Source organism: Amblyraja radiata, chromosome 9, assembly GCF_010909765.2.
Source record: "Amblyraja radiata isolate CabotCenter1 chromosome 9, sAmbRad1.1.pri, whole genome shotgun sequence".
NCBI lineage: Eukaryota > Metazoa > Chordata > Chondrichthyes > Rajiformes > Rajidae > Amblyraja > Amblyraja radiata.
In genome coordinates this window covers 45874910-45895783 of record NC_045964.1, presented here as the reverse complement: position 1 = coordinate 45895783, position 20874 = coordinate 45874910, and the positions used below count along the sequence as shown (strand labels likewise).

Below are 20874 nucleotides of genomic sequence, written 5' to 3'. Positions count from 1 at the left end.
ACGTATCACTGATGGAGACGAGTCAGGGTATAGAAGTGAGATCGACCTACTGACCAAATGGTGCCAGCACAGTAACCTGGCTCTCAACACCAACAAAACCAAGGAAACGATTGTGGACTTTGGAAGGGGTAGGTCGATGGTGGAAAGGGTCAAGAGCTTCAAATTCCTGGGCGTGCATATTTCCGAAGATCTCTCCTGGTCCCAGAACACTGATGCAATTATAAAGAAAGCACATCAGCGCCTCTACTTCCTGAGAAGATTACGGAGAGTCGGTATGTCGAGGAGGACTCTCTCGAACTTCTACAGGTGCACAGTAGAGAGCATGCTGACTGGTTGCACCATGGCTTGGTTCGGCAACTTGTGCGCCCAGGAGCCGAAAAGACTGCAAAAAGTTGTAAACACTGCCCAGTCCATCATCGGCTCTAACCTCCCTACCATCGAGGGGATCTACCACAGTCGCTGCCTCAAAAAGTCTGGCAGCATCATCAAGGACCAACACCATCCTGGCCACACGCTCATCTCTCCGCTGCCTTCAGGTGGAAGTTACAGGAGCCTGAAATCTGCAACATCCAGGTTCAGGAACAGCTCCTTCCCCACAGCCATCAGACTATTAAACTCTATTCAAACAAAAACCTGAGCTTTAATAGCCTATTGTACTTTATATGCCTAGTTATGTGTGTATTCAATGGTATATGGACACACTGATCTGTTCTGTATTTATTTATGCCTTCAATATTCAGTTGTGCTGAAGCAAAGCAAGAATTTCATTGTTCTATTTGGGAAACATGACAATAAACGCTCTTGAATCTTGAATTTGCTTGCTATCAAGGTTTTGGAATATTTAAAAAAGAAAACTTGATGGGCTTCATACTATTTGTAAATCAAACTATATATGTTTGTAATTGAAAGGTTTAAAACAACACTTTTTGTTTGTAGCTTCCTATTCTTGAAGAAAATGGAATAACTCACATCATTTGTGTACGGCAAGATATTGAAGCCAACTTCATCAAAGCAAATTTTCAAGAGAAGTTTAGGTAATTATTGTTTCAGGTTTTATTTGCATTTTTGTCACTGATTCTTAAATTGTTATAATTAAAATATCTATTTTTGCAGTGGCTTTCATTGAGTTAATGCACTCAATTAGATTTATCAGATTTGAATTGGTGTTTTTTTTCATGGTTTAAATCTTAGCTAATTGGCTAAATGTAAATACTGCATCTTTCTCTCTTTAACTACAAATCAGGTGAGTTTCCCACTTGTGAGAATCAAAAACATGGCAAATATTGACACTTTTAAATTAATGATTTTCATTTATTGTTCCTTCTAAATGCTGTTGTGAGAATACATTTGTTGAATGCAATAGACACTACAATAGTGAGGCACTACAATAGTGAGGCAGATTATGCAAGTGCAGATGTATCACAATTCAACAGCTGCCTTCCAATATTGGCTTTTTCCCACCACACAATGTATTTCTAAAAGTTACTTGACAAAGTGAGGGAAAGTTGGTCAGATCACTTTTTCTGCACTGGCGTTTTTTATAGGCTAATTTAAAAATAAATCTTGTTAAAACTACTGTTTCTTCTTAAAAGAAAATACGTTTAGGGGATTTGTATTTGATAAAAGATAATGTTTTGTGAAATATTTTGTATTCTGTTTTACAGGTATTTAATTTTGGATATCGCTGATAATCCAGTGGAAAATATAATACGGTATTTCCCTGTGGTAGGTGGTCTTGGCAAGTACTGACATGCCAGAATTTCTCAGTTACATTCACATGTTACTTTTCAATAATATAAACTCTGAACAGAGTTCACATGTTTTTACACCAGAAAATGTAACTAGCAATAATTGGCAATCCACGAGTTATACTTTTAATTTCTGTTTTAGATGTTTTATCAAAGTCTCTGTTAGCCTAATGAAAGATTAAATGGTGCAGATCAGAAAGTAGCAGAGATGAATCTTGGTTTGCAAATTAAATCGTTAATCCATCTTGGACAGTTGAGGAGAGCTTTATAAATTCTTATGGCGAGAAGGAATACTTAAATTGGGTTTCTCTGCCTGATGTTTTCCAATTGTACTTTTGTCAGTACAAATGACAATAAACATTCTTGACTAGTAGGTATAGATATTTGATCAGACTAGAATCAGCCTGGTAACATTCGCTTTTTAGATATTCAACCTGGGCTTCGCAGCTGTATTCCAATCATTTTCAAAAGTGAAAGTGAAATTGGAGGAAAAGAAAAGAGCTGTCTTTCTTTTTAATGAATTGAATCTATTTAATTAATTGAATGTACTTTTAAACATGCATTTAAGACCATACCCATAAGACATAGCAGAATTAGGCCAATCAACTGCTCCACCATTCGGTCTGCCTCTCAACCCCATTCTCCTTTGATGCCCTTACTAATTAAGAGAATGTTTTTTGTTTGCTGAATATTCTGTCATCTCTTGGTGGTCTTGGTCTTTGTGGCATCCATTCACAATGTTAGATAACATGGATGGAGCAAAGGTTTTGCAATGATTTTATTTGTTGGCATTCACTCTTGTTAACAAGTTGTCCTACAACTTTAGGCTGTGCACGCCATATGCAAGAAGAAGAAGACTCTTTTGTTATCTCCCCATGTAATTTATTTACTCTTCCGTGAAGGTGTATGGCTGATACCAAACATAATTCTTGGATAATTCTATGCTTCATTAAATTTTAATTTTCACGTTTTCCTTGACATAAACATGGGCTCTAAAGCTCTGCAGCTGGATGCTAACTTCATATCTTGCACGTTTGCCTGAACTTTCCACATTATGTTAATCTAATTAAAATAAATGGTGTAGCATCTCCAAGAAGAAGAAGAAAATATATCAGCCAAATGCTCTAAAATATGTGTACATTAGAAGATTAAGATTCACGGAATTCACAGTGCCGCCTTATGTATGTGGAAGTGGCTTACTGATGGAAGACAGCGCATTGTGGTGGAAGGGCAGTATTTTGACTGGATGTCTGTGACCATTGGAGTTCCGCTGGGATCTGTGCGGGGACCTCTGTTGTTTGTGATGTTTATAAATGACTTCAACATAAATGTAGATGGGTTGGTTAGTAAGTTTGCAGATGACACCAAGATTGCTGGAGTTACAGACAGTGAGTCCAGAAGCCGTGAGTCACTGAACTGTGAGTCCAGAAGCCGTGAGTCACTGAACTGTGAGTCCAGAAACCGTCCGGTGCGCGCAGGTGGCCCGGAGCCTGCCCAAATGCTGCAAACTCGAGATCGTGGGGAAGTGAGGAGTGCGAGTGGGGGGATTGAGGGAGCCGGGCGCTGGCTGGGCCGGGCACTGGCGGGGCTCACCACCCCCGCCCACACCCCACCATCCCCCCTCCCCTCGCATACACACCCTCCCCCCATCCAGCGACAGGCTATGGCAGCGTTTCACCCCCTCACCGGTCCCTGCCTGAAGCCGAGCCCCTCCCCCGGCTACAGAACGCTCCCACCGGCCCCCAACTGAAGCCTCCCCGTCACCAGTTGCAGGACTAGCTCAAGAATCCATTCGGCCTACAATGTCCATACTAGCCCTCTGGAAACCAGTCCCTTCGGCCCGCAACACCCGTACTAGCCCTCTAGAAATGCCCTCCCCCCCCACTGGCCCCCGCCTGAAGCCGTGCCCCTCCCTAGACTGCAGGACGCTCCCCCCACCGGCCCCCGACAGCCCCCGCCTGAAGCCATGCACCTCCCCAGTCTGCAGGACGCTCCGGCCCCCGACAGCCCCCGCCTGAAGCTGACCCCCTTCCCCGGCTGCAGAACGCAACAAGAAACGCAACACAAAAGAATGGACTGAATAAATCCCCTCTTTAACGTTTAAATTATTGTTATATTTTAGGAGTTATTCACATTTTAAGGCCCCCGTCAGCTGCACCTGCGCAGTAATACCTGCGTGTTCTATGTCACAATGGGAACCCAATTGGAGGGAATGGTTGCGCCGCCGGAGAGCCGTTAAGAGTGGTGGGGGGTTTAGGTTTGAGGGGGGGGAATGGAGTGTGTGTGTGGGGGAGGGGGGGGCAAGGGGCGGAGTGGAGGGGGGGTGAGCGGAAGAGGGGGGGGATCGGGCGTCACAACGGGAACCCATCAGCCGCGCCTGCGCAGTTGACGGCTATGCGTGAGTGGTGGAATATTGGAATTGGTGGAGAGATGGAATATTGTGTTGGGGGACCAGGCCTCCCGTATGAGAATGGGACCCAACGGGTCCCACTTCGTCTAGTCATTGTTTAAGATCCAACCCACTACTGTAGCGCATGCATTTGAAACCCAGCAGGGATATACGTCAACCTCTTAATATTGTTAGAATCTTCAGAAGGGGAGACATATTATCAGAAATGCTTTGATATTTTTTCACAGCTTGCACGGTCAAATATTGTCATTGATTGATTTGAAAAAGTCGTCATTATAATTTTAACCTTTAGTATTTAGTCACGAATGAGTCTTATCTTTTTGCATCATAATATAAAGTTTATTTCCATCACAGAACAATGGACTTTTTGTTCTGTTTATTGATTGTCTACTTTGGAGGCATGCATTGGGATGATGAATTCTAATTTTATTTTTGTTATTTCTCCAGACTAAAGAATTCATTGATGGATGCTTGAAAAATGGAGGTAACTATCAGATTTAGTTAATTTCCTGTTGTATTTTGAAACGGCATAGTCATGGTGATATATACCCGATTGCTTTTTTCAGGAAAAGTTCTTTTACATGGAAATGCAGGTATTTCTCGAAGGTAGGAACATGATTTAATTCTGGAGTTAAAATCTATTTATCTTTACCCTATATTTAAAGGTAATCTTATTGTTTCTCTCTTTTCCAGTGCAGCCTTGGTGATAGCATATGTAATGGAAACATTTGGTGTTAAGTATAGGTAAGAAATCAAAATAAAATTAAGCTGATTAATATTAATTGTATCAATGATAAATTTTAGGTTCCTTGACCTTGGAGTTGAGGAATAGGAATACAAATATTAAACAAAATTTAATTCAAATTTAGAGTAGAGCGAGTGGGCACAAGTTTGAGATGGTCAAAATGGATTTGGAACTGATTTTAGCGTGGTCTCAGCCGTTAATATGTTATAACAGTTGTCGATGGAGTTGAAAATTAATGCAATAGTTTAAAAGTCATGAATGCTGCAGTGAGGAACTTCTGGAAGGGTCAAATGACACAATGCATTCTGTGATTGTGTTTACTTAATATGAAAAAAGGTTAGTCATGTTTACTTTTGCAAACATTTGATAAATGATATTTTTATGCTTTGGTGTTAACATTGACAAGTTTGGTTCAATGTAAATAAACTGTAGGTCCCTGCCACTTTACATTGTTCATCAAACTGAAGAATTAATATGTTTTGTAGAATATAGTTAATATTTCATTTTAGGAGATAATAAAGGTGGTCAATGAGGGTAGCATGGTGGATGTTGTCTACATGGATTTCAGTAAGGCATTTGACAAACTCCCCCGTGGTAGGCTAATCCTTAAGTTTAAGATGCACAATATTCACAGTGACTTGATCATATGGGTTCAGAACTGGCTTACTCAAAGAAGACAGCATTGTTGTGGAAGGGCATTATTCTGACTGGAGGTCTGTGATCAGTGAAGTTCCATGGGGATCTGCACAGCGGCTTTGTTGTTTGTGATTATATAGTAAATCCTCGTTTTAACGGACCCCTTTATAAATTATTTTGGATTATGCGGACGGACCTGTCATTAACATCCTGGGCTATCACTATCCCTCCGGCCATTTAGAGCCCTGGCTTCCGATACCACCCCCAATTTGCAAGGTGCACCAGCGAGCCCTCCTTCACCCACCGCACGGTCCAGTGAAATGGCTGTTGTTGAGGCTCACATTGTAGCCCTCTCACCTTCCGATTTCTGCTGTCAGCGATGGCTTTGTCTGTTGTTCTGCCCACTCAGTCTCTTCTACCCTCCCACTCCACTGCCCCAGCTTCTTCCTCATGCCCTGGAGAGAGCCCCACGGTGACCGAGCGCATCTTGTCATTGGCAGTGGCCTGAAGAAAACGATGTCCCCAGGGACTATAACGTGAGCCGCAACAACAGCAGCGCGAACCAGTAAAGAAGGGCTCGCTGGAATAACTTAGCAAACTGAATCAGTCTTAAGAAGGGTCCCAACGTTACCTATCCATGTTCTCCAGTGATGCTGCCTGACCCACTGAGTAACCCCAGCATTTTGTCTCTTTTTTGTATTAACCATCATCTGCAGTTCTTTGTTTTAACTAAATACAATGATAATACCTTTCTCGGTTATATTGGACAATCGGCAATAACGGACACTGTCTCCCCCCCCCCCCCCATAGTCTGTTATAACGAGAGACTACTGTATATGTAAATGACGGGCATAAATGTAGATGGGTTGATTAGTAAGTTTGCAGATGACACCAAGATTGCTGGAATTGCGGATAGTGAGGAAGGCTGTTAAAGTATACGATGGGATGTGGTTCAATTACAAAAATGGGCGGTGGAGTTTAATTGGAGCAAGTGTGAGGTTTGGGAACTTAAATGTACGGGGAAAGTATACTGTTAATGGTGAGACCCTTAATAGCATCAATGTGCATGGGTTTTTTGGGTTCATTACCATAGTCCCCAAGAAGGGGCATCACAAGTGGATAGAGCACTAAAGAAGTCGTATGATATGCTTGCCTTCATTAGTTGGGGCCTTGAGTATAAGAATCAAGAACTCATGATGCAGCCCTAAAAGACTTTGTTGTGCCACATTTGGAGTATTGCATGCGGTTCTGGCTGCCCCATTACAGGAAGGATGAGGACATTCAGGAGATGATACCAGAATGCTGCTTGGATTAGGAGATATTAGCCGCAAGGAGCGGTTGAATGACCATGGATTATTTTCTCTGGAACATTGAAGTTTGAGGGAGCTGATAGAAGTATATCAAATAAGTTGACAGGGGAAAGGTTTAAAGGATATGTGCTGAGCAAGCACAGAAAGTGATGAGTGCCTGGAACACGGGTGGTGGTGGTGGAGGCAGATACTATACTGTCATTTAAGAGCTTTCAAGTAGGCACATAGATATGCAGGGATGGACAATATAGATCAAGTGCAGGCAGATGAATTGATCTTGGCATCATGTTTGGCACAGACATTGTGGGCCAAAATGCCTGTTCCTGTGTTACATTGCTCTATGTTTACTTCAAAAGCTTTTTTAAATGAATCAAGGATTGTGTTCATATTGCCTAGTGCATTGAAATATTTTCTTTCTTTCCTATTGAAACTTACCAAATACTGAAAGACCTGGATAGAGTGGATGTGGAGAAGATGTTTCCACTAGCGGGAGAGTCTAGGACCGGCGGGCACATCCTCAGAATAAAAGGGATTTGCGTTTAGAAGGAGGAGGAATTTCTTTAGTCAGAGGTGGTGAATCTGTGGAATTCATTGCCACAGACTGCTGCGGAGGCCAAGTTATTGGGTATTTTTAATGCGGAGATAGACGGGGTCCTGATTAGTAAAGTTGTCAAAGGTTATGGGGAGAAAACAGGAGAATGGAGTTGCGAGGGAAAGATAGGTCAGCCATTATCGAATGATGGAGTACACTTAATGGACTGAATGTCTTAATTCTGCTCCTGTGACAAGAACTTGAGTGGTAGGCAAGTGGTACAATCTGAACTTATATCACTGAAGGTTGTTATTTAGAAATTGTGCTTGATTTGATAGAATAGCCCAAAATTAATCCCACTGCCCTATTGTCTTCCCATAGATTATATTGCCCTATGTGAGTAATTAACTCACCCAGTACTTGCAATAATGTAATATTCTATGCTGCAACTGTTCAATTTATTCTATTTTCTCATAATTTTAAAACTCCAATGAAAAAATTAACTCCAAACCAAATTAAAAGCTTTAAACCTCCATCAAATATGTTCTCTGCTAGAGTTCAAGTTCAAGTTCAAGTGAGTTTATTGTCATGTGTCATAGAAACATAGAAATTAGGTGCAGGAGTAGGCCATTCGGCCCTTCGAGCCTGCACCGCCATTCAATATGATCATGGCTGATCATCCAACTCAGTATCCCGTACCTGCCTTCTCTCCATACCCTCTGATCCCCTTAGCCACAAGGGCCACATCTAACTCCCTCTTAAATATAGCCAATGAACTGGCCTCGACTACCCTCTGTGGCAGGGAGTTCCAGAGATTCACCACTCTCTGTGTGAAAAAAGTTCTTCTCATCTCGGTTTTAAAGGATTTCCCCCTTATCCTTAAGCTGTGACCCCTTGTCCTGGACTTCCCCAACATCGGGAGCAATCTTCCTGCATCTAGCCTGTCCAACCCCTTAAGAATTTTGTAAGTTTCTATAAGATCCCCTCTCAATCTCCTAAATTCTAGAGAGTATAAACCAAGTCTATCCAGTCTTTCTTCATAAGACAGTCCTGACATCCCAGGAATCAGTCTGGTGAACCTTCTCTGCACTCCCTCTATGGCAATAATGTCCTTCCTCAGATTTGGAGACCAAAACTGTACGCAATACTCCAGGTGTGGTCTCACCAAGACCCTGTACAACTGCAGTAGAACCTCCCTGCTCCTATACTCAAATCCTTTTGCTATGAAAGCTAACATACCATTCGCTTTCTTCACTGCCTGCTGCACCTGCATGCCCACTTTCAATGACTGGTGTACCATGACACCCAGGTCTCGCTGCATCTCCCCTTTTCCTAGTCGGCCACCATTTAGATAATAGTCTGCTTTCCTGTTTTTGCCACCAAAATGGATAACCTCACATTTATCCACATTATACTGCATCTGCCAAACATTTGCCCACTCACCCAGCCTATCCAAGTCACCTTGCAGTCTCCTAGCATCCTCCTCACAGCTAACACTGCCCCCCAGCTTAGTGTCATCCGCAAACTTGGAGATATTGCCTTCAATTCCCTCATCCAGATCATTAATATATATTGTAAATAGCTGGGGTCCCAGCACTGAGCCTTGCGGTACCCCACTAGTCCCTGCCTGCCATTGAGAAAAGGACCCGTTTACTCCTACTCTTTGCTTCCTGTTTGCCAGCCAGTTCTCTATCCACGTCAATACTGAACCCCCAATGCCGTGTGCTTTAAGTTTGTAAACTAATCTCTTATGTGGGACCTTGTCGAAAGCCTTCTGGAAGTCCAGATACACCACATCCACTGGTTCTCCCCTATCCACGCTACTAGTTACATCCTCGAAAAATTCTATAAGATTCGTCAGACATGATTTACCTTTTGTAAATCCATGCTGACTTTGTCCAATGATTTCACCACTTTCCAAATGTGCTGCTATCCCATCTTTAATAACTGACTCTAGCAGTTTCCCCACTACCGATGTTAGACTAACTGGTCTGTAATTCCCCGTTTTCTCTCTCCCTCCCTTCTTAAAAAGTGGGGTTACGTTTGCTACCCGCCAATCCTCAGGAACTACTCCAGAATCTAAAGAGTTTTGAAAGATTATTACTAATGCATCCACTATTTCTGGAGCTACTTCCTTAAGTACTCTGGGATGCAGCCTATCTGGCCCTGGGGATTTATCGGCCTTTAATCCATTTAATTTACCCAACACCACTTCCCAGGCTAACCTGGATTTCACTCAATTCCTCCAACTCCTTTGACCCGCGGTCCCCTGCTATTTCCGGCAGATTATTTATGTCTTCCTTAGTGAAGACGGAACCAAAGTAGTTATTCAATTGGTCCGCCATATCCTTGTTCCCCATGATCAACTCACCTGTTTCTGACTGCAAGGGACCTACATTTGTTTTAACTAATCTCTTTCTTTTCACATATCTATAAAAACTTTTGCAGTCAGTTTTTATGTTCCCTGCCAGTTTTCTTTCATAATCTATTTTTCCTTTCCTAATTAAGCCCTTTGTCCTCCTCTGCTGGTCTCTGAATTTCTCCCAGTCCTCCGGTATGCTGCTTTTTCTGGCTAATTTGTACGCATCATCCTTCGCTTTGATACTATCCCTGATTTCCCTTGTTATCCACGGATGCACTACCTTCCCTGATTTATTCTTTTGCCAAACTGGGATGAACAATTTTTGTAGTTCATCCATGCAGGTCTTTAAATGTCTTCCATTGCATATCCACCGTCAACCCTTTTAGAATTAATTGCCAGTCAATCTTGGCCAATTCACGTCTCATACCCTCAAAGTTACCTTTCTTTAAGTTCAGAACCATTGTTTCTGAATTAACAATGTCACTCTCCATCCTAATGAAGAACTCAACCATATTATGGTCACTCTTGCCCAAGGGGGCACGTACAACAAGACTGCTAACTAACCCTTCCTCATTACTCAATACCCAGTCTAAAATAGCCTGCTCTCTCGTTGGTTCCTCTACATGTTGATTTAGATAACTATCCCGCATACATTCCAAAAAATCCTCTTCCTCAGCACCCCTGCCAATTTGATTCACCCAATCTATATGTAGATTGAAGTCACCCATTATAACGGTTTTGCCTTTGTCGCACGCATTTCTAATTTCCTGTTTGATACCAACTCCAACTTCACTACTACTGTTAGGTGGCCTGTACACAACACCCACCAGCGTTTTCTGCCCCTTAGTGTCTCGCAGCTCTACCCATACCGATTCCACATCCTGCAAACTGATGTCCTTCCTTTCCATTGCGTTAATCTCCTCTCTAATTCAGCAACGCTACCCCACCTCCTTTTCCTTTCTCTCTATCCCTCCTGAATATTGAATATCCCTGGATGTTCAGCTCCCAGCCTTGGTCACCCTGGAGCCATGTCTCCGTGATCCCAACTATATCATAGTCATTAATAGCTATCTGCACATTCAACTCATCCACCTTATTACGAATGCTCCTTGCATTGAGACACAAAGCCTTCAGGCTTGTTTTTACAACACTCTTACCCCTTATACAATTTTGTTGAAAAGTGGCCCTTTTTGATTTTTGCCCTGGATTTTCCGGCCTGCCACTTTTACTTTTCACCTTGCTACCTATTGCTTCTACCCTCATTTTACACCCCTCTGTCTCTACGTTCACACATTTAAGAAACCCTTTCCCTTTAACTCCATCCTCCACTAGCCCATTCGACACCCCACTGTATAGGACAATGAAATTCTTGCTTTGCTTAAGCACACAGAAAAATAGTAAGGCATTTACTACAGTACAGATAAATGTGTCTCCAATCAAGAGTGTTTAATTGGCAACGGAACAATGACATTCTAACTTGCTGCAGCTTTACAGGCTTTGAGTCTTTATCATTTGTTATAACTCACATGATCCAGGTGGATTTGTGTCTGTAACTTTTTTTTGTATAGTTCTCCACTATAGACAAACCAGTGCTTTACACACATTTAGCGCAAGTGTTTTTTTACTTTTCCCATTTGTTCCCATATTTATTAAGCACATTTTGTGACATTTTTTTAAATAAGCTTGTGGACTTGCACAGTTTATGCAGTCAAACACTGAACTGTGGCTGTTCATTGAGAGCTTTACCTTCCTATTTCATGCTTTTTCAGTCAAAATGGAACACCTTGTATTTGGATTACCCCCAAAAATGCATGTGTTCTGTCCATTCTATTATCTTATAGTTCTGAATATCTTCACCCTTATGTCTCACTGCCTATTATGCCTCCTGGCATGTAGGGCAGCAACGAAGGTCCTCCACTCCTGTCTGTTCTGGGCTAGCTTCTGGACACTACCCCAGGTCAGGTCCATTGTTTAAATTTACTCCTCTACAGTTCGACGCCAGGTGGGTTTGGGTCTCCCTCTTTTCCTTTTCCCTTCCAGGTGTCCAGTGCAGGGCTATTCTTGGGATGCAGTTTGGTTCTCTTCTCAGCTTTCACCATTGACATTCACTCTAGCATCTGTCGATAGCCCTGGAAGTCCATCACGCCCAGTAGTGTTGATTCCTTCGGTTGGTGTTTCCATAACATATTTGTTTTACGAGACAGGGTTGTTAGCCCTGTGCTCAACCTCCAACCTGGAGGACCAGTGGATCGCTCTTCGTCTCGCCTCTACCCTTCGACCTGTCCAGCAGGGAAGACCCTAACAGGAGACTAATCTCCCGCTGGCATAGCTCTAGGGGTCACTGAGACACACAAGCTCCCCGACCACGACAAGGTTGCAATCCAACAGGGAGCTTTATCCTTATATTTGATATTAAATAGGGTTCATAATAAATGAAGTTGATTCCAGCTCCAAATCTAGGAGTATACAATTTGTTTTTGTTTTATTTGATCAGCATGGCAAGGTATAAAGCTATTGCAATTCCCTACATTTTACATTAAATGTTCCAATTTGTGTTGTGCTATTAGCCTCAGAATGTTTCCCATTTCCATCAAATTAATCACTTAAGATATCTAATAGCTTCATTAAATATAATATAAATAGGTTACAGGAAAAATTTGTGATCAAGGACACTGTTCAGAAATCTTAACAGAGAGAAAGCCATATATTTATCTAAGGAGAGCAGGAAAGTTATTGGGTGAATCACTCGTGAACCAGTTGGTGAGAAAAATCCCACACGCGCGTCACTTGTCCAAGGGGCATGGGATGAAAATCTTAAATCAGTGGATGACGACTGATGATGCATATTTGAAAAATCTTCATGGATATATTAATTTCTTTAGGGATGCCTTTACCTATGTTCAGGAAAGGAGATTTTGTATCAATCCAAATGCTGGATTCGTCCATCAGTTGCAGGTATTTGACTTTTATTAATTATGTAAAAATGTTATTTTATATAAATGTGCTAGACTGTTGTAATTATCAATAAGTTGTGATTATTTTTAATATAGGTTTGGTTTATTTCCTTTAAAAATATATATGCTTTGAAACCATTTTCCAGGCATAGGGAATTATTGATGATGCATCAAAATGAAGTGATGTATTCTCATTGAGGGACATTTCATTTTAAAAAAATAGGGTGCATAATTGTAAATCAAAAACTGTCTGGAAATTTGAAATCAATACAGAAAATGCCAGAAATACTTTCACCTGTAGAGAGAAACAGTTGTCAAAGACAAGATTCAATGAAACTGAGAAACGTTTTAAGTTGCAGAGAGGATTGGATAGAACAAAGGAAATGGTGGGGACAAGGTTGTCCAAATGATCCAGTTGATGATAGAGGTATCTGGTCAATTGAAGAGAGAAAAAACATACTTGTTAAAGCTGTGAACTGTGTGGTCAGAATGGATGTTGAAACAGAACAACAGAAATCAAATAAAGAATGTTGAAACACCAACAGACCAGTGGAGGAGAGGAAAGCTGAATTAATTACAGGTGGAGACTTTTCAGTAGAATTGGCCACTTCTGAGACCAGTGGAGAACACAAGTTAGCCAGAAATTGTGCAGAAGACTTCCACGTGTTGAGACAGAAGATGAGGTGCAGTGCTGCGAGCTCACATTGGGCATTATTAGAAATGTGCAGATCACTGAGAGGACTGATGCAAAGTGGGATGGTTAAGTAAAGTGACAGGTAACTGGAAGGCTGGGGTCACCCCCACAGACTGAATGAACAGATTTCTCAACCAAGCATTGTGGCAGAGGAAGTGCTGGTTAATTTCTGCTTCATCTATTTCATCGGGTGCATGGTTTACTGGATCAAGCCGTCTTGCTCCATGTACCGTTATCTTTGTGCACTTCTGCTCAAAATATATATGTCCACGCTGATGTTCGAAATGCAAGCTAAGGCTAACAGTACACGTTTCACCTTGGATTCCAAACAATGTGGAACAATAAATAAAGTTCACAGTTTAGGTTGAAGAGCCTCTGCCAGAACTAGGGAAGCAAGATAAAAGTTGGTTTTAAGCTGCAAAATAAGTAGGGACTGGAGGACAAAGGGAGTATCTGTGTTTAGTTAAGACCAGTGTTGTGTAGTTAAGCTGTTAGTGAGGCATTTGGAGAGCAAAAACAAGTGTGTTGCAATGTAGACACAAGCAACTGGATATCGATTTATCAAAAAAGACACAGATGCTGGAATAACTTAATGGGTTAGGTAGTATCTCTGGACAACATGGATAAGTGACACTTTGCGTCGGGACTCTTCTTCAGACACAGAAGGGTCCGACCCGTAACATCACCCATCCATGTTATCTGGAAATGCTGCCTAACCCGCTGCTTTACTCCAGCACTTTGTCTTTTTTGTGGTGTTGCAATAGTATCCAATGGAACATGGGGGAGAAAACCCTGAATCCACCATTAAAGATGTATACGCAGCAAAACTGTCTGCCTCTGATATAGACAAAGAAGGCGTTAGAAGAGGTTGGAGAATTCATTATTAAGTTTGGAAGGCTACAGCATGCCTAAATAGATGATGAAGTTCTAACCCTCAAGCACACACTGAACCTAGTTGTAACTTATCTTTTTTAACCCTTTCCCAGTTCTGACGAGGGGTCTTTGACCTAAAAGATGAACTGCCCTTTTCTATAGCTACTGCCTGACCAACTGAGTGTTTCAGGCTTTTTCTGCATTTGTTTCAGATTTGCAGCATCTGCAATCTTTGATTTTTCAGAACAAATAATGTACCTCCTTCACAGATGAGGTAAGCCATTGGGAGAGAGAATGAAAGAACCGAAATGGCAGGTAAATTAGATGGAGGTGTCAATGTTAAACCAGGCACAGAAATTAAATAAGGGGATGCCATAAATATTCACTTGGTCAAAGGAAAATGGAGATGGGAAAAAAACATAAATTAAAAAGGGGGGAAATAGACATGGGAATCTAATGATTCACAACTCAATGAGCTCCCACATTTACAATTACTCACTTTCTGGGCAAAAGAGGCTAACTGAAATGACTAACAATGAGTATGTTACTGAAAGGGTTTTTGGACTATGCATTGTCATTATTTCTTTAATCAGCAAGTAATGTGCAAACGGACCACTTTCATGAAAGTCTTGAGAGATAGAGAGTAGGCTTTAAGAAGATGCCCCTTTTCGAGTCAAGATTTAATTTGTCATATGAGCCAGAGGTGACCAGAAAGATGAAAGTCCTCCTTACTGCAGCTATACAAACCCTAGGCGATAACGATAAATATACAATAAATTATCAGTTGTTCTAAAATAATTAAGCCCTGGTAGTGAAAAAACCACAGTACAAAGACCAGTCATAGCTGCCAAAGTCTGGTGGTTCAGAGCTAAGGTAGGGTTGTGCAGCGTGGTGATAAAGCCTGATGTTTGAAGTAAACCGTTAGTAATTGAGAATTCACATCATATCTCTTGCTAAACAGGATGCAAATTGATTGGATAATAACATTTTGCGTTATTAATGCATGTTATTTTTCTGGGATTCTGAACAATATGTGATAAATCCATAAACTATTTGAGATAAATAAGTTGCATTGAAATTTGAAGATTAAAATAATTGACTCAAATGCTGTTCTGTTAATAGGAATATGAAGCCATTTATTTAGCTAAATTGACGATAAAGATGATGTCACCACTCCAGCTGGGTAGATCTGTTCCTGCACAAGGTAAGTAGTTGATGAAAATGATTACGTTCACTAAAATTTATTTTGGAATTGGTGAATATTAATTACATCTGATTAAAATGACATTCTGAAATAGTGTACATAACACCTTGATGCAAATGTGTTTAATAATTTAGTTCTTTCAGACGGTAAATAGTATAGTAATCAATTTAGAATGTGAAAAGAAATGTCCAATTTTTTTTTAATCACGTGGGTGTAAAGGATCAATGTTTTAACAGCTCCTTGGAAAGAAAAAAAGCAACACATTCCTGCATAGTTATTCTTTTCAGTATTGACGTTCTACTGCAGAGCATCAGACAACTGGACATAATTTACTCAGTACTTTGTTAGCATGTGTTCATGTCTTTCTATCCTGAACATATGAAAACCTTTCTTTTTGGCATCAACATTCCTTCGGTGAGCCACATTCACTGCCTTAAGTGGAAAGAACAGGACAATTTACTGCCCTTGAGTCAGAGCTCCACTAACCAAAATTAAGCATGAATGGAGATGAGATTTTAATCCTCTTATTCCGGAGGTGATATTTATTAGTGCTTCAAGTGTTCTCAAATTGAATAGCGGCCATTCATTCTTTCTGTTCCTTGGTAGAGCCATGTTACTAATTATTAAATTAGATCCCTTGTTCAAAGTCTACAGCATTCTGTTTTATGGCTTCGTTTTCATCATTCCCTGGCTTTTTTCGTACTGAACTCTTTGTTTTCCAGGAAGCCTCATGATTAAAGCATTCTTATTACAAAGTAGAAGTTGTTAAATCAATAGGAATTCATCCTGGAACCAAAGTCTGCTGAACTTAAATTAAAATTAAAATTAAATTAAATTTCTTTATTTATATAGCACATTTTTAGTCAACTTGCATTGACCCCAAAGTGCTTCACATAATTACATCCACACACACAGGCAAAGGTGGGTGAAGTGTCTTGCCCAAGGACACACACAGGCAAAGGTGGGTGAAGTGTCTTGCCCAAGGACACAACGACAGTATGCACTCCAAGCGGGATTCGAACCAGCTACCTTCCGGTTGCCAGCCGAACACTTAGCCCATTGTGCCATCTGTCGTCCCAAAACTTGGTTTTGAATTGCAAAAATAACATTGTCCATCCGCATTGCTCATGTTCCTTCTTAGAAAGTCTCTTGATGAAACTCATGTGTGTTATCAGTTGGGAAGGGTGCATGAAAGGTTTTACAGAATTAGCTTAATTTCTTCCTTTGGATTTAGGTCTGACAACCCATATTAAGCCTTTCATCTAAATCTTCTAACAGATTTGGCCTTATAACTTAGATCTGGCAGGTCTGATTTCAGTTGGAATGGTCCATGTATTTCAATTACTGTTGGCTGAGCAACTAGTCTTCCAGTGGTGTGATCACAGAGCTGACTTTATAACCATTCTTGTTCTGTTGTATGGTTGGTAATAGATATATAATCTGTGTAAATGCAACACAATCTTTTCCTTTTTTAGTTGTTCTCAGGATATGGGCGCTACTGGAAATCCAACATTTATCACCCATCCTTAATTGCCCTGTGAAGGCCTTATTTTAACTGCTGGCAATCCTTCTACTGATGGTATTCATACCAAGGTGTTAGGTAGGGAATTTCCTAGTTGTCTTCTGCAGACCATATATATCTGGTGTGGCCACCTCAACACAGATTAGTAAGATGTTTGCTTGAATACATATAGTTGATTCATTTATGTGATATATATTTTTGAGTACTGTCAGTTGATCCACTGATATTGCTTGGTGTTACTATGCCCAACAATATCTACAAAACTCTTGTTTGCAGTATTTTCTGCATTTATATCCATACAATAATCCTTTGTTAACCAGCCAACTATTTACATGGTGCCTGTTTATGACCGCAATCATCTTGGACTTCTTCAGCTGGTGTTTCTGTCTTGGGTAACATCAAGTAAAATCCTATATAAATAGTGTTAGTGGATGATCCCCAGAACTCAGTGGATATTCTAGACCAGTAAAAGTTTTCATTTCCCTTCTCGAAGACATTACTGATTTGGATGCTATAATGAAGTGGATTTCCTTGCTTGTAAGATGACCTTTCTTTGAATGCGACACCCTTTACCAGATCAGAAACCTGCACGGTCAATCCGAATACTTTCCTCTAATTCCAAATAACTTGTTTCCTCATTAAAAAATGCTGATATGGCGGCTTACTGGAAGTATTTTTTCCCCACAAGATGGGGGGAAAAAGTGATGTTAGCAAATCTGGATAATTAACTTCAAATACCATATGACATAATATTTTCTATCTTGAGTGTGTAACAAAGCTTGTGAATCGGAAAGTATTTTGTTATTCTCATTGTACCCACACGGTAAATTAATAGACTTAACATCCTAGCAGAGCCACAAATGGCTGTCTTTGTTGTCATTGTTACAAGGGCACATTTTGCTTTTCTTTTTGTCTGCAATTAGTAATGTACATTTTCAGGTTTACTTAACATTTGTCTTAAAAGTAACAAACATTAAAATTTTCAACTGGACATTCCCATCAGCAATAACAACTGATGAAAGCCAGTCATGGCAATGTGTTAATGTGCTAAGTATTCCTGAGCTTCTGTTGCAGTAGATTAGACATGCAAAATGTAGCAATGTCACAAAATTTTGAGATTTAAAAAATCAAGTCTGCAATTTATCCCATCAGATAAAGCATAAAAATAAGTTTAATTTATTTTAAAAATCAAGTCTGCAATTTATCCCATCAGATAAAGCATAAAAATAAGTTTAATTTGACACCTAATTCACTTTCATATCTCAAGTATTTAAAAAGTTATGGCCATTTTCATATTTGGAAATGAGCATCTTGTTCCCTATTGATTTTCTATGGACATAACAAAAAAGCTGTGATCGTGGACAGTCAAAAGCCCATAACTTTCTTAAAAATTAAGAGAACTGAATGAAATTTTCAGTTATCATAGATTGAAGCATTCTGAAACAAATATAAAATAATCTTACTTGGATGACCTGAAATTAAAGCATTTAATTAGTTAGTTACCTAATTGTAGCTAATTTCAAACTTCAATTACTAGATCTAAACATCTATCCATTTCTTAATAAATGATTAACATTTTTAAATAGCCTAAGTGTCCAAATAATATTCACAAATAATTCACAATAAAACATGATTTTTAAATCTCATTTACATTAATTTATAGGCCAAATGGAAGGAATTTAGTGTTTAATTGCTGTAAATTAAAGTCCATTTAAATCAGCTTTCTAGTGGGATCCTGTGAACGCGCTGGTTTAGAACGTTCACATTGCGGTAGATTTGTACCCTCAAATGCCCAGAAAAATACTGCGGGATATAATGGGCCCAAAATTAGCTACTCGCAACATTAAACTTTGTATAAAGGGATCTTAAGAAGCCCTTTTTAACGTAAAAATAAACAGCCTACCTTCCGTTTTCCCCTGTATGAGATCCGGCCGGTTGCCGGCGGTCGGGGGTTTAGAGGTTAATTTTTAACCTACTATAACAATTAAATAACGCCCTTAAAACTAATAATAGCTCAAGCGAGGGAATCTTCCAGCGATTTTTCGTTAATAATTAACTAGGCTGAAAAACCTCGATTTGAACAGCCTAGGGAAAATCGCGTTTTAAACCCGCCCCCCTCTAAACGGCGCCAAAATCGCGCACACGGGCTGGGACAAATTTTCAGCGACGCTTCAGGTACACTTTGCAACATTCCTACAAAATGTAACAAATTACTAAAATGGGAACATAACTTGGAATTGAGCAACAGAGAATGGATGTTGTTAGTAAGAACTTGCCCGTTACTTTGGCTCAAATGACAACTGAGTCAGTGTGGTACCTGAAATTAAATATAGTTATCCAGTTGTTGACTAACGTCCAGGAAAAAAAAGTTATTACTGAATTCTATACCAAATGAGTACATGCTGGAGTGTACTAACCCTTTCTTATTTGTGGGATCTTCATGGTTTTTGGGTGGAGATTTAAAAGACAATATACTTTAAGTGTTGTAATGTTATGTGAATTGGAGGCGGTCGTTTCTCCCCCAAAACTAATATATGTAGGTGACATAGGTTCTGAGGTGCTGTCAAAGAAATCGTGTCAAGTTGATGCATTACATTTCTTGAGTGCTGCGCTGGTATTGAGGATAGTTCATGCTTACAGTGTCAATCTAAGACTGCTTTATTATGGATTCTATCAAGTATTAAATGTGGCACCTCCCAAGATTGATGTGTATGCCAACATGTTCCTGACTACCTTAAGTAACCCTTTGAGACAATGCATCTAAAATGCCTATTAGTTTTGCACTCAGTCTATGTAAAATCACAGTAAATTAAAGTTTAAAGGAGTTGTGCAGGGCATTTTTTTTTTAACACGGTGAGTGCCTGGAATGTGTTGCCGGGGCTGAGGCTTTTATGGGATGTGGATTTTGTGCAGGCACACAAGGGTTGGTCTTAGCTTCACATTGTGAGCTGAATGGCCTGTGCTCTATGCTCTAACGCCTTGCATTTTGTCTTGTTTAGGAACATTGAAAAGAACACTGGAGGATGATGATGATTTTTCAAGTATGCAGGTGGCTGTGGCGCATGATGGGTAACCTGTAACTACCCCGTGGCTTGTAATGGATGTGATTACTGTATTAAATATTAAGCAAGTAGAAGAAGGAAGTGGTATGGACTACTTAAGATTACAAATACTAGAAGCTGATATTACATGGCACATTTACTTTATTTCCATTTCTCAGCTGTCTTGCTACTTCTGAGGAAGTGATGCTGGAACAGAGAACTTGCCCTTAAGAACAACCTGGAGCAACGTTTGCCTGTGAAATTGTATTATAGTGGTTTAATTCTGACCAGAAAGAGGAGCAAATGATTTTTTGATGGATTTACGTCTTCATATGCTAATTTTACATTTTTTACCAAAACTGCCATTTTGACAGTTACTAAGTACGCATGTGCAAATAATACATGGATGCACTTTTGATACTTGAATTTTGATTGTACGTAAGTTTGATAGGGAAAATATGCACTGTGTGCTTGAGGTCAGACCCATACATGCAATTTATGTTACAAAGTGTTAATCTTTTTGTGTAATTTATTAAAACTTTCAATAAAAGTTTTTTCTGATTAATTCCTTATAGATGCAGCTGTCACTTTGTGTGTGTGTAAGTGAACTGTTTTTAAATGGAATCACTTACCAGTCGTGGGTCTTGCTTAACAGCCTTATCATTGTTCCATCCCCTGTAAAACTTTGATTCTTCTATTCTCATACTCTGTCTTCAGTCATACCTTAATTATCCAATCTCTACAGCAAAGCAACATATTCTTATTCAATTCTTTCATTTGCTATTTTCTACACAAAATTGAGTTATACCAACTATCGAAAGGAAGACAGTTAACCTGAACAGT

At 40.0% G+C, this 20874-nt stretch overlaps 1 protein-coding gene across 2 annotated transcripts in view; it reads left to right on the top strand.

Moving 5' to 3' along the window:
- Positions 1–20597, top strand: part of styx (serine/threonine/tyrosine interacting protein) — a 40011-nt gene extending 19414 nt beyond the window's left edge. Inside the window, exons 4-12 of one of the 2 annotated variants that reach the window (XM_033027276.1) lie at positions 937–1034; positions 1665–1725; positions 4606–4642; positions 4725–4764; positions 4852–4902; positions 12626–12698; positions 15387–15468; positions 16944–17068; positions 19990–20597. In XM_033027276.1, coding sequence (XP_032883167.1) covers positions 937–1034; positions 1665–1725; positions 4606–4642; positions 4725–4764; positions 4852–4902; positions 12626–12698; positions 15387–15468; positions 16944–17023 — 522 coding nt within the window. In that variant the 3' untranslated portion in view covers positions 17024–17068; positions 19990–20597. The remainder of the gene's footprint in view (positions 1–936; positions 1035–1664; positions 1726–4605; positions 4643–4724; positions 4765–4851; positions 4903–12625; positions 12699–15386; positions 15469–16943; positions 17069–19989) is intronic. The other variant, XM_033027278.1, reaches the window with a different exon arrangement.
- Positions 20598–20874: the final 277 nt, after the last annotated feature.